Raw genomic sequence first — 13,944 nt, forward strand, 5'->3', positions numbered from 1 at the left:
ACTTGCTGCAGCCACTACCAAAACTGCTACAGAGTCATGTGCCTTTGATGCATGCGCGATGTTCAGGCGAAGGCCGCGCATGCGCAGTTCAATAAAGGGGCGGCCTGCCAACGGCAGTTGCTGCCGGGAGCCCGTAACAGGCAGACCTCCGTAAATGTGTTTGCCTTCAAGTACTGTGGGCAGGGCCTGTGTGCGGGTGGGCTCCAGGGCATATATTTAAGATATAACACTGGCAACGAGGACGCCACTGAGTGGTGGAAGAAGTGATCAGCTTCCATGAAGGATTTGCGAACATAGCTTTCAGGCCCACTAGATGCGTCACCCGCACACCCGCCATTTTAGATTCCTAGCGGTTGCGGCCCCACGGGGTGATTAAATTTGAAAGGCTATTTGAAAAGAAAAAACTACTTAAGAGAAGAATTCAATGACAGTAACGGTCTCAAACTAGTCTGTCACAGGCCCTCATGCTCTGACAACGTGGGACTTTCTCAACAGTGTACCAGTCAGCAAACTGCAGAGGAGAGACCTGCACCGGCCTTCCTGAAGTACATCTGCCATGGTGGGGATTCATGTGTAGCGTTCCATATTGTGAAACAAATTTCTTATTTCTTCTTCCTGAGACAAGTGTGTGTGAGGCAATTGTCAGGGGTCTCACACCCTCACCACATCAGGGAGCAACACTGTCCATCCTAGACTGCCTGTAAGCCTGCTGGGCCTCCATCTTCTGCGGTGCTACTAGCTCTACACTACGGCAGACTTGCGGCCTCCACATAGTGCAAGGTGCTTGTGTGGTCGGCAGCCATGAGTAGCCCAGGCAAGGGCGCCCAAGCCAACGTGCAGCCTCCGGCACAACCTCCTGCCAGGATGATGCCACGACAACAGGGTACGCTGGCTCCTATGCCAGAATTCGATATGTCGGGACCCCCATCAAAGCTAGGCCCGAGGTGGCTGTTGTTGATAAAAATACGTGTACTTTCGTGCCACAGGTGAGACAGACAATGATGCAAAAGTTGCAACATTGCTTTATGCAGCTGGCTCCGAGGTTCATCGTATCTTTGAGTCTCTCGACTCCTCTGCTGTCACATATCAGGCAGTGAAAGATGCCCTGAAAGAACATTTCTTACCCTTAACCAATCTGGACTTTGACCGCTTGAGGGAGGATGTATCGCTGGATCATTTCTGAAGCCGGCTGTGTCAACTGGCCAGTACCTGCCAATGGGAGAATGAGGAGGGGATCATACGAAATCAACTCATCCAGGGTTGCAGTTTGGGAAAACTGCGACGACTTATGAGCTGGCTGACAGCCGAGCCGCCAGAATGGATGCAGCAGCCAAACTAGGGAAGGGTGAGGAAGCCTATGCCATCGGACGTACAGCTAATAGCAGACCTCAACACTGAGGTAGCCCCAGAAGAAGACTGATGTACCACAGCAATGCCAGAAGTGCGGGTACAACCTTCCGCACTCCAGTGAATGTCCTGCGAAAGGGAGGGTGCGTGGGCGCTGTGGGACGGGAGGCCATTTTGCCAGGAAGTGATGCACCGCCAATGCTGTGGTCATCCCACGAGGTCCGAGCAAACCCAACAGTGGTGGCCTACACAGACAGAAGTGTGGCTGCGTTGGAACAAGAACTTGAAGAACTGGACATCGCTGAGGAGGAAAAGGAAGATAAAGAGGTATTCTTCATTTCAAACATCGACTCAATCTCCAAGAAGCGCAGGCAGCCCACATGCGCCCGTGTGCATGATGGCATCACAGCACTACGAAGCTCTACCGGTACCACCCGTCTTGGCTGACACGAAAGCGAAGATATACTCATTTGGTGGCGACCACCCTCTCCCACTACAAGGAGTGTTCACCACTTTAATCTCACACGCTGGACGCTCAATAAAGGCGAAATTCTTTGTAACCAGTGTGAGCCCACATTTGCTTTTGAGCTGCACCGCGTCCGAGGCACTGGATATAGTGCATTTCGCACTCTCAGTGTACAAAACGGACATCCAAGACCTCACCAACCGTTTAGCAGATGTTTTCAAGGGGGTTGGTAAGCTAAAGAGAGAGCTGATCCGCCTGCACATTGACAAGTCGGTATGCCCAACTGCCCTAACACCAACGCATTCCCTTTCACCTAGGAGAACAGGTCGAGCAAGAACTTCAAAACCTCATCAAGAAGGTCGAGGGGCCCACACCATGGGTGTCTCCCATCATGGTGGCCACTAAACCAAAGCAACCAGGGGCAGTACGGATTTGCGTAGACATGCGGCTACCCAACATGGCAGTTAAGAGGGAGCGCCACCTTACGCCGAAGCTGGATGATGTGGTGGGGTAGTTGCAGGGCACCAGGTTTTTCTCGAAACTTGACCTACGCTCAGGATACCACCAGCTGGAATTACACCAAGACTCCAGGTACATTACCACTTTTACCAACCACAAAGGCCTCTATCGGTACAAAAGGCTAGGTTTTGGAATCTCCTCTGCCACAGAAGTGTTCCAGAACGTTATTAGGGGTGCTCTTGCCGGACTAAATGGGGTAATCAACATGAATGACGATATTCTGGTGCACGCCACTTCCGAAACAGAGCACATGATTAGGCTGGAGAAGACGCTGGAGCGGATCAGTGATCTAGGTTTGACCCTGCATTGCAAAAAATGTGAGTTCTTAATGGAAAGCGTAGAGTTTCTTGCATTTGTTTTCCACGCTGGAGGCATTTCACCTGACCCACAAAAGGTAAAGGACATTCCGGAGGCCAGGCTCCGAAGCAATCCCTCGGACGTGCGTAGCTTCCTGGGGATGGTGAACTACTGCGGGAGGTTCATCAGGAACCTTGCCTCCGTCTCAGAACCCCTTAGGGCCCTCACAAAGAAGGACACAGTATGGACATGGTCCACTACGGAACAGACTGCCTTTGACAAAATCAAGGTTGCGCTTACAGGCGATGAGACAATGGTTTATTTCAACCCGGAGAAAGAGTCAGAGTTAGTCATCGATGCTTGCCCTGTCATCCTAGGCGCAGTACTACTACAACCAGATTGTCAGGGTCAGATGCGGCCCATCGCCTATGCCAGCAAAGCCCTAACAGACACAGAGCGAAGATATTCGCAAATTGAACGGGAAGCACTGGCCATGCTGTGGGGCTGCAAACACTTTAGACATTACATCCTGGGTGAGCCCGTCTCGGTCATCACGGACCACAAGCCCCCGATTCCCATCATGACAGGGGCGTCCTCCAAGCCGCTACCGAGGATAGAAAGGTTGATGCTCAGCCTCATGGAGTACGGCGTAAAGCTACAATACAGGCCAGGGACTCACAACCCAGCCGATTATTTATCCCGCCATCCCAGGGACAGGGACGTGCAAGAAAATTCTGTGGAAGGGGAATGCGAGGAGGCCATCTGGCAGGTGGTAGAAGCATCCATGTCGATAGCGCTCACGCTGGATGAAGTGGCCTAAGCCTCCAAGGCCGACGAATACTTCCAGATGATCCATAACGCGGTAGGAAATGGGAACTGGAAATCGGTGCTGGCAGACTTATCAAGGAGAGGAAAAGAGACACAGTAGGGCCTACAATCACTGTGGCGCGCACGTCACGAACTATCCACATCCGAGGACGGCCTGCTACTAAGAGGGAGACAAATCGGAATCCCAAGAGGGCTGGTAGACAGAGTATTGGAATTGGTGCATAGTGGCCATCAAGGCACGGCCAAGAGAAAGGCTCGACTAAGAGTGAAAGTCTGGTTCCCAGACCTAGAGAGGAGGGTCGATGAGTACATACACCAATGTTCTGGTGTCAAGCCGCTGCGCCCCTGTGTAAAGAGCCATGCATTGAAACCATGGAAAGTAGTGACCATCCCTGGGGCACTGTGCATGCAGACTTTGGATCCACCGGGAGGGGCGCATATTTCCTAGTCCTCATCGATCAATGGTCCCGCTACCCAGAAGTAGAAATAGTGGAGTCATCTATAAGGGACCAGACCATGCAAGCCATGAACAAGATCTTTACAACCCATGGTTTTCTCCACGTATTATGTTCTGATAACAAACCCCCGTTTCAGGGCCGCCAGTTCGCCGCTTTCATGTATGAATGTGGAGTAGTGCACAGGAAGGTGACTCCTGGCTGGCCAAGAGCCAATGGGAAGTGGAGCGTTTTATGCGTACCCTAAATAAGATTCTCTGGATAACTCAGGGCCAGAAAGGGGAGTTGCAAAGAAATCTCTACCAATTCCTCTGTGAATATAAGGTTGTCCCCAGCTGAGGCCCTCTTTAAGCGGTGCCCGAAAGGCTTGATACCACAAACCAAGGGATGAACTCCCGGAATCATTGAGGACCAAAAGATCCTTGAAGAAAGAAGAATGCGCAATGAGTGAGAAAATGCCCAGAGGGACCTGAAACCAGCAACCATTGAAGTAGGAGACACCGTTCTGGTGTGCAACCGACACCCCGAGGGGAAACTGTCCTTGATCTACGAGCCTACACCCATGGGTGTAACTCACGTCAAAGGATCCATAGTCACGGCAGGTGACAGCTGGGGGACAATCAAGAGGAACTCCTGCTTCTTTAAGAAGATACAAGCTTGTGACACACCAGAACCTGCTGAGTGTGGGTATCCTGCTCGCACCTCTGAGGGCTCGCCTGCGCCGAATGAAGACAGTGAGGACCCGAGGCCAGACGAACCTCTGCGAGCTGCCAGCCAAGATGAAGGGCACTATCCTCGCCGGGAAGGACGAAGGTGTCCGGCCAGATTTAAAGATTACAGTTTGGACCCTAACCCTTAAGTAGCAGAGGTGACAGTAAATTTCCACGTTGGGCCATGTATTGTTTTGGTACGATATACCCTGTTATATGTCACGTTGACAGTCAAGACAAGTTCATATGTTGTAATGTCCATTTTGTTATGAAAAAGGAGGGATGTTACCGAGTCATGTGACTTTTATGCATGCGCAACGCTCAGGCAAACCCCACGCCTGCACAGTTCAATAAAGGGGTGGCCCGCCAACAGTGGTGTCACCGGGAGCCTGTAACGGGCAGACGTGCGTCAGTGTCTTCCTTTAGGTAGTGGGGCCAGGGCCTGTGTGCGGGTGGGCCCAGGGGCATATATTTAAGATATAACAAAAACCATGAAGTAAATACACTTTGACGGCAAGGGAAAAGCTGTGGGTTTCAAAGTAAAATATGCACGTCTTTGGACAATAAAGATTCTGACATTAGCATCTTATTTGGAAAGTATTTTATTGTCCGAGCGTATTCCGTTTCATGAACTTCAGCTTTATCACACTAATTGCCCTTTTAGATGTGACCAAGAAAGCTATTATACAGTAAAGTTCTCTGCATGGTGCATGCTGAGCTGTGGAATTTACAACATATACTCCAAATGGAAAAAAAGTATTTTAATACACAGACAATTTTTAGAACTAGTTAGGAAACATACATGCAAAACCAGCCAAAAGTAATACACTGTGATGAACATGCGTTCTGTCTTTGCCTCTAATGGTAAAACTCACCTAATAGTTGGTCCTTGGAAGTCACTTATCTATTGCCGCATAACGGTCCGCTATGATTTCCATCCCGACACTTAGGTAGTTTGCGTATACTAGTATACCGTGTAGAGTGGATTTAAAAGGAATTTACGTCTTTCAACAGTATTTCTTCAGTGTCTGTGAAGAGTCCTACCCCTCCGGTGTTTCCATAGAAACAACTCACAGTAAACCTGCAGGGAAGTGGAGACATTTGCTGCGCTTATAACGCAGAAGGGTCCAGCTCAGACTGATGTAAATCCAGACAATAAGAGAGTGATTAGGTACCCAGCCACATATTGCTAACAATTGGCGTTTCACCAATTCGCTTTATAAAAATATATATCGTGTAAAAACAACTATTTCCCTGTAAGCTTCTTCGCAATTCCAACGTTTAAATAATTAATTAAACTAACTAAATAACGTATTTTAAATGGTTGGTAACATTCTACCACAGTCGAATGGATGCACTCTGTTACTGAAAGTACTAGGATTCCTCGAGCAGATTCCCCGCCCAGGATTCAGTGAACGCCTCCGTCTCACGATGGCCGCTCTGTTTACCTCGCTTGTGCGTCAGGTCCACGCCGACGAACCATCCCAATTGCTTTACAATCTCCACACCATGGTTATTTTGTCACGGCAGCTAGATTCATAACAATGCAGTTCTATGTGCAACGCGGTCTCCATGTTGTATTGTTTTAAATAACGCATTCTTCTTTTTTCAGCACGCACCAAAACTATTGCGTGTAGATATTTATCTGTCAAAATTGTATGCTACCATTTAAAAAAAATACATATTGTCTTCAATCATGTAAAGTAGCTGAAACACATGTTTCCGTAGCGAAAGCACTGCATGTGGGTTGTCAGTGAAATAATGTGCAGCCGAAGAACATGGACAGCGCCGGCCGTGTGCCCTGCCATTTCGTCAGTCCTACTTCTATGCTCATGTCTACTGGGAAAGAAAATACACTTCCGGTTGGTTGTCAAGTGAGCGCATGAAGCGGCCAGAATGTGTCCTTGGCAACTTATAGCAGGGTGAGCGCCGGTTGTGAACGGCGCAGGCATCCTGGTATTATAGAAGGGCCAGGGTGCCTGGTTATCATTCCGCCGATCAATGGCCGCAATACAGATTAAAGATGGGGAGTACACGGCCGCCATCTACAGACTGGTAAGAGAAGCCCACTTGATAGACACTCGAACTCCATTAGAATGGGTAATTATCAGACTTTGGATCAATACCTCACCTTTGCCAGTATCCCAGTCCCATGGGCAGTGGTCGTAGTGGTATAAAAAAAAAAAAGTAGTGGAACTATTTTCCCTCTGCCCCCATACTCCCCACTCCCATTCAAACCCCATACCTGGGTCCTTCCTTGCCTCTGCTCCACCCTGCAACATTGTATTTTACAACAGTTCTAGTAAGAATGAAGAAAACACATTTTTTTATTGTAACATATAGTTTATTACAAAAAACAAATCCTCACTATTCATTACATTTGCTCCAGTTCATCTTAATCCCTTAATCTTTCACATGCATGACTGCGCATTTCCCATAACTAATCGAGCTTTCATTTATCCCAAAATGTTGTCTATGAAATCAATCACAGAACATGTTAGATGCACAGAGCTCCCACTTAATATACGCCACCACCAATCGTCCAAGTTGCTGTTTATCGGAGCAAATTTGCCAAGGTGCAGAGTTCTCCAATCTCTCAATTTGGTACATTCTGCTATTAAATGGCTTATTGTGTCTGTTTCCCTCTGACAATATCTGCATAAGTTGTCCTTGATGTCACGATCATGTCTCATCAGCAGCATTTCCTTCGTTTTAATTGCGTTCACACGTAGGCGCAAAAAGCTGTCACAATGATAACGTGAAGGAAATTGTAGCAAGTAACTCTGCATTTTATTTAGTTTATTTTTTGTTGGCCCTAATTTAGCGGCTGTTGATAGTCCTTCGAGCCTGGCCAAGTTTTGAATCCATGCCCATTCTTTCAATTTTCTTTTTGCTATTTGCGGTTGCTCCAATAGCGTATCGCTGTTTATGTCAGCGGCTTGAAGAAGCATCTTCAGGCTTTGTACCCGTTGCAGCAGAATGCCCGCATATGGTTGTTTGTTGTGCACAGCGAATATTGCATACGCAGGTTCCGGATTTGGAATTGCCATCTTTCTATAGAGAGACAGCGACTTCCAGATGACGTTTACATACAGTTCGTCAAGAGCGAGTTCATGCCTGATGACAGTGATTGATATATATTTTGGTAATTTCAACACTCGCTTCCAAAATAGCCCTTCCAATTTCGCCCATATTCTGTAACCCAGATTCCACTCTGCTTCGGAGCCAAAGGTGATAGCAGGTATTACCTTTTGCAGATAGAATGTTCGTATTGGTATTAGGGTGAATTTTCCATATAGATTATGGATTGTAGGGCCAAATTTTTGGTACGTCGCACAATATCTTGTATCCAACTCCATTCTCGTATAGATTTACTGACCTGAACACCCAGATATCTGATTTCAGTAATCTCTTCGATGATGGTGTTTTCAATTTTTCCGATGGAAATTTTTGTTTTTGTGTCCTTTCCGTGATCCAATTTGCATAATTTTTGTTTTGGTGACGTTTATTCTTAACTCATTGTCATTCATGTAATGTTGTAGCTTCGTCAGCAGCCGTTGAAGCCCTATTTGTGTGGTATCGACCAAAACCAAATCGTCCGCGTAAGTCATGCAATTGATCTGATGCCCATTTATTTTCGGTGGAAAGCATCTCACATCACTCAGGTACTCCGGCACATCAGCGATGAAAAGTTTGAAGAGACAGGCGGCTATCAGACAGCCCTGGTTCTCTCCTTTTTGCGTGTCCATAGGATCCGATATCTGACCTTGTTAGTTTATTCTTATTCGAATAGTTCTTTTTGTGTGTAAAGCTTTTATTGGTTGCAGGAGGCACTCCGGACAGTCCCAGTTTTTTAAATTTTTGCCGCAACAATTCTCGATTGATTGTATCGAAAGCTTGGTGCATGTTGATAAACGCTAGGAACAGGTTTGACCTTTTATCCAAGGCGTCCAGTTTTAGCATATTTACTAAGGTTAGATTGATTTCAGTCCCAACACCTTTAGTAAAACCTTTTTGGCACCATTCGGTTATTCCTTTCATAATTGCCCATGCTGTTAGTTTTTGCTGAAGAAAGTTTGCTGCTAGGACGTTATTATGGATCTGTATAGATGCAGCTGCTGATAGATTAGATTTCATGGCTGCAGATGCCTCTTTGAGAACATGTGTAAATTCAATGTCATTACTTGCATTGAACGGTTCGTGACCGCTTTGTACTTCAGATCCCATGATTCCTTGCAAAGGCTGCTCTGTCCCGGTCACTTCGTCCCACGACTTTGGAGTCGAGCAGTGTGACATGAGCCTGATCGGAAAGTTTTTGTTTCTATTACTTGTTTTTGTCAAAAAACCCATAATTTCGTGTAGACACTGTTTTATGCATAGAACCTCGTTGCACAAGACGCTCCTCCCCCGTGTCTATTAACTGTGTCTGATGTACTTGTTGCAATTGTTTTATCGTGTTCATTTGTGAGTTTTGTAGCATACTGCCTCTTCCTGTTATCTGTGTGTCATCAAATTCTCCACTCAGTGTTTTTTTTCTGGGTGTTACAGAACTTTCGGACAAACGCTCCTTCATAGCCTCAAAGTCGACTCTGAGCCGTTCTGTTAGCCGGGCTTCACGTCCAGCTAGATTGAGCCCGTGGAGATAAATATTTTTGTCTACTCTTGGCTGAATTAGTGTCGTTTTTGTAAGGGGCTCTCGCGCAGTGTTGGTTGTCTTGTTCTGTGCGGAGCTCGTACATTGTTCCGACACTTTTTTCGAGCTTTCGTCAATAGGTAAAGAGTTTTGTTTGTTTTCTTTTGTAGCAGTTGCCCGAAACTGCAGTTCTGTCTGTTTCCACACGGACAGCTGGGCTATAGTGTGTTTTTCCTTGGTTTGCTCAGGGTGATTAGTGGTCTCCATTAGTTTCTCAGGAAACGTACATTTTAATAGTCTCGTGTCCAAGTCCCTTGTGTGTACTTCTATCTCCAATAATTCAGTGTCAGTAACATCAAATGGAGATTGGAAGGCGATAGTGTTCACTTCGATTACGTTCAATGGAACATCTTTAGTAGCAACGTTTTTCCTTGTGACGCCTTCTTCGTTCCTGTAGAGGTCTCCATCTACAACAGCTTTGTCAGCTGCTACAGTGAGCGAGGCTTCTGCCTCTGCCCGCGTAGTGCTTTCAGCTGAAAAAGTAAAATAGACGGCCTCGCGGTCGTCGGCTTTGCGGGCGGGCGCCATATTAAGAGTTTTTGCTGCATGTTTTCCCGCATTTGTTACTGTCCATTGCAATGTATGCGGTCTGTTACAAGTTGAACCAGGGATTTTGGGCATTTAATTAGGGATGTATTTGGGGTTGCAAGGCATGGGGGCGCTGGGATTTGGGAGCGTGTCAGTCCTTGATTAATGATTACTCGCCCCTCCGTCCCCCCTCTTAGCCAGTCATAACCTCCCAAAGCTCCCGACGCCACTGTATGTGCTGTCCCTTCTTCATTTTGTTGTTGCATTGTTTGATTTGGAGCACTGTCACGCAATTGCAGGGATTGCTTTAATATTGAACGAGTCTGTGGACCAAATTCGGCCATGTGTTTAGCATATAATGGGGTTACCTCTACGTTCAGCTGCGGACTGCTGCAGACTGAACTCTGCGCCCGAACTCCGCCAAAACACAATGAAACAAAATGCATTGAAACGACAATTGTCACGCGCACCATGCACCTTCATACAGCCTCCTTGTTAGGTTTTGGACATTTATAACCTTTATTAAGATATATATAGTTAGGTATTCAAAGTTCATACTGTTTATTATGTATTGTGCTCTTGCATTGTAGTTCATGTTATACAGTGGTATCAAGAACTTCTGGCCTGCATTATGAAGTCGGAGGAGCTTCGGTTCATGGAATGTTTTCGTAGGAGAAAGGGGTTCTGGAATGATAGCAGTGTCAGATGGCAGAGTGGCTGGGTACCAGTTCTTGATGTTGCATTAAACTTAATAAATCTTCTGATACTTCCTGCTGCCTCCGTCTTAATTCAACATTGGCAACGAGGATTCTGGATCGGCGTGTGGCGCACAGCGGCATCCACTTATCTGATCCTGCTTCCTGACCGATGACCCGACGGTGGATCTTGCCTTTCCAACAAGCCCGCGCAGCGATTTGGAGGAGACACGACAGCAGGCACCAAGTCAAGTTCAGGAGGTGTGCTTGGGGACAGCGGGCGGAGAGCGGGCAAGCCCCATTATAGCTCCCCTGAGGGGCCGACACCTGTCGTGTGTTGTTGGGAAACTGACGAAGGGGCCAGAGCCAACGAGAGCCTGTTTCGCTCGCGCACGACAGCGCAAGGCCAGCCTCAGCTTGCGCGTTTGGCTCAGACGCTGCAGAGTTGTGAAGGAGGAGTGACCTAGCCCCGTGTGTCCATAGCAAATCGGACCTTGCCACGTCACAAGCCTGTCAGGGGGCATGATTGGATGGCTCCAGCTCGCGCACTGCAGTGAGTCAGCTCTCAACATACACGCCTGAGAGGGGCGTGGTCAGATCATCCGATGTGCAATCCAGTTGATTCGGCCAAGCTTTGTGACATCGGTTGCTAAGAAGCAACTGTTCGCAAGGGAGTTCTTATTTTCTGCAGCAGCGTGGCAGTGATTTCAAAAAGGAAATACTCTTGCAAGGAAAAGCTCCCTGTCCAACAAAGGCTATAGAACATTGTGCTATTAAGTATCATCTGACAATTGTTCATTAACTCTTCTTGCATAATTGAGACTATTCCACCCGCATTGCCCTACAGAGAGCCTAATAAAATCTCAAAAGCACCAAAGATTACACCCTGTCAGCCTGGAATCAGAAGTGATGGCTGCAGCCATTCCACCGCCCACGCCTTTCTTGGTTGAGCCAGGTCACCCTGCCATTAGATGGGATAGGTGGAAGGGCATATTCGAAAACTACCTAGTGGCCATAGGAGGGGACAGGTTCAGTGCAGCAAGGAAAAAGGCACTGTTACTGCATAACCTGGGGCCAGAAGGACATTGTATTTTTGATGGTTTGTCAAGGAGCCTAGGTGGGGAAGCAGGGGATACAGACTAGTATTCAGTAGCTCTAAAGCTAATTGAGGAACACTTTGAGCCCAAGAAAAATGTAACTTTTGTACGTCATACGTTTTTCCAGCGAACACAGGAAACATCAGAATCTGTTGAGTCCTATATTGCAGCTCTCAGAACACTAAGTCACACATGTGATTTTGAGACATTGACTCATTCTTTAATCAGGGATCAACTTGTGAGGTGTACCAACAGGATGAGGATACAAGAGAAGCTGTTGGCAAAAGATGTTACACTGGACCAAGCTATTGATCTTGCCAGAAGTATCGAGCAGACTACACAGTACATTAAAGAAATGAAAGTTGACGAACAAAATCCACATGCTGTGTGTGCTGTAGGCCCAAGAAGGAGGCCGAATTCTGGCACTAAAAGTAGAGAGGGGTGGATCCAAAGATGTGCTAAATGTAGGAGTCCGAAACATGGTTCAAATGTTCCCACATGTCCTGCCAGGTTCGCTGACTGTTTCAAATGTAAGCGCAAAGGCCATTTTGCAAATGTATGCAGAGATTCGTCCATCAGTTTGGTGGAACAAAGGGAACAAAGCGCTGAGATGAGTCGGACGAGCGCGAGTACACTGTCACCAGCACCCACTCAAGAAGTAACACCAAGGCACATTTTTTAAATTTCAGCGGTTTCTGGAGAACAGAGTGGACCAATTGATGAGTTTATGATTGAAGGATGCCGTTTAAAGATGAAAGTGGACACAGTGTCACCATGGACCATTATATTGGAGGACACCCTGAAGAACACCTTAAAGAAGGGTCCAAGTAATCTCCAGCCAGTGAATGTCCAACCCTGTGGGTATGGTGAATCAGCTATCGAGATAGTGGGTCAATTCCAGGCACAAGTCTCCTATAAATGTCGGAAGTGTTCTGCATGCTTATTGGTTGCCAAAAAGGGCGCCTCACTATTAGGTTGGGAGGAACAGAGGAAGCTAGGTGTGAGTACAAGCGCGTGTTCCAGAGCCCGTGACCATAGCAGAAATGGAAGATAAATGGTCTAGATAGTTTCCGGAAGTATTCACAGAAAAGTAGGGAAACTCAAGAACTTTGAACATGACATTAAACTCAAAGTGAATGCCGGGGGCGCTGTTGCACACGACGCTGATGGCCGCCTGAAAGAAGAGCTCCGGCCCGTAATCCATCCAATTTCGAAATTAATCCTTGCTGGGGCCACCAGACCACCTGAAAGCACTCACAAGGGGCAGTGGAGTATCTGCAGCGTTGCTCAGACAAATCCTGTTAATAAACAGACTCGCAGTCCAAAGATAGTGCCCAGGAAACCTGCACTGCGGGTGCAGTGGAGGCGGCCCCGTGTCGCGGCTCCACAGTGAAACCACTACAGCCCGGGGGCGTGACTGCAGGCTGAGTGGGGGAAGGGCCACGCTACGCGACTCAACGTTAAGGAGCCCGCCGGGATGCTGCTCAGTTGGCCCGCGGCGAGCTCCACACTCACCCTGACACCAGCCCATGCGAGTACCCCCAGAGCGGACAGGGGCTACTTATGTGAACTGGCTCTCCCCGCCGAACGCCACGTTCCGACGGCGGTGGACCGCCACAACAGAATCCTTTACTGCGGCCTCCCCCAGGGCTCACAGCTCCCCGCCTCGAGCATCGGAGGGACACGGATTCACCCGCCGCCTGCACCCGAGTCTGCCTGGTGAGGTCGGGCCCACGACCTAACGGGCCCCGCTGTGACAGGCGCTGCGGGCCACTTGCACCCAGGCCTGCCTGGTGAGAGCGGGTCCACGACCTAACGGGCCCCGCTGTGACAGGCGTTGCGGGCCGCTACTGCACTGCGACTGTTCCTGCTGGCTGAGACCTACGCACACCAAACTCACGGTAAGAACCTATGACATGGGGTGAGCTGGCTTTTCAGATTTCTACTAGCCCAGAGGACACCAACCTCTCACCCCGGGGCTAAGGGACCAGGCGGACTGGCAGCGCAGAGTGCCCTGCCTGGGTCATTTATAAGGGATGAAGCATGCCGTTTAAGGAGACCACGTACACCCTGTCTCTGCATACAGGGTCCCCCAACTCCAAAGGCACCCACAACGCAGCGGACAGGCGGGGTACACGCGGTACTTGCCACTGGCACTGGGCATTGTCCTCAGCAGATGGTCACATACCACCCCCGGATCCTGGCAATAGACTACAGAAGGGCACCTGTAGGGAAAAACTGGGAATACTAAACCGTAGTAACCAGCAGAGCCCACATAAGCACCTATAGCTCGACCCACAGCTCAGCCT

At 48.2% G+C, this 13,944-nt stretch overlaps 2 protein-coding genes across 6 annotated transcripts in view; one reads left to right on the forward strand and one right to left on the reverse strand.

Moving 5' to 3' along the window:
- Nucleotides 1-5,633, reverse strand: part of NPHP3 (nephrocystin 3) — a 1,212,810-nt gene extending 1,207,177 nt beyond the window's left edge. The window contains exon 1 of the mRNA XM_069648695.1: nt 5,498-5,633. The gene's annotated coding sequence lies outside the window, so the exon portion shown is untranslated. The remainder of the gene's footprint in view (nt 1-5,497) is intronic.
- An 834-nt stretch (nt 5,634-6,467) lies between these two features.
- LOC138570097 (intraflagellar transport protein 70A) overlaps nt 6,468-13,944 on the forward strand; it is a 694,742-nt gene continuing 687,265 nt past the window's right edge. For 3 of the 5 annotated variants that reach the window (XM_069648698.1, XM_069648696.1, XM_069648699.1), the window contains exon 1: nt 6,469-6,677. Coding sequence is in view for 3 of the 5 variants with exons in the window: in XM_069648696.1 (XP_069504797.1) it covers nt 6,624-6,677 (54 nt within the window). In the remaining 2 variants the exon portion in view is untranslated. Of the gene's footprint in view, nt 6,678-13,944 lie in introns of all 5 variants that reach the window. The other 2 variants (XM_069648701.1, XM_069648697.1) reach the window with 2 other exon arrangements.

This window comes from Ambystoma mexicanum, chromosome 2q, assembly GCF_040938575.1.
Source record: "Ambystoma mexicanum isolate Mex_15411 chromosome 2q, UKY_AmexF1_1, whole genome shotgun sequence".
Classification (NCBI taxonomy): Eukaryota; Metazoa; Chordata; class Amphibia; order Caudata; family Ambystomatidae; genus Ambystoma; species Ambystoma mexicanum.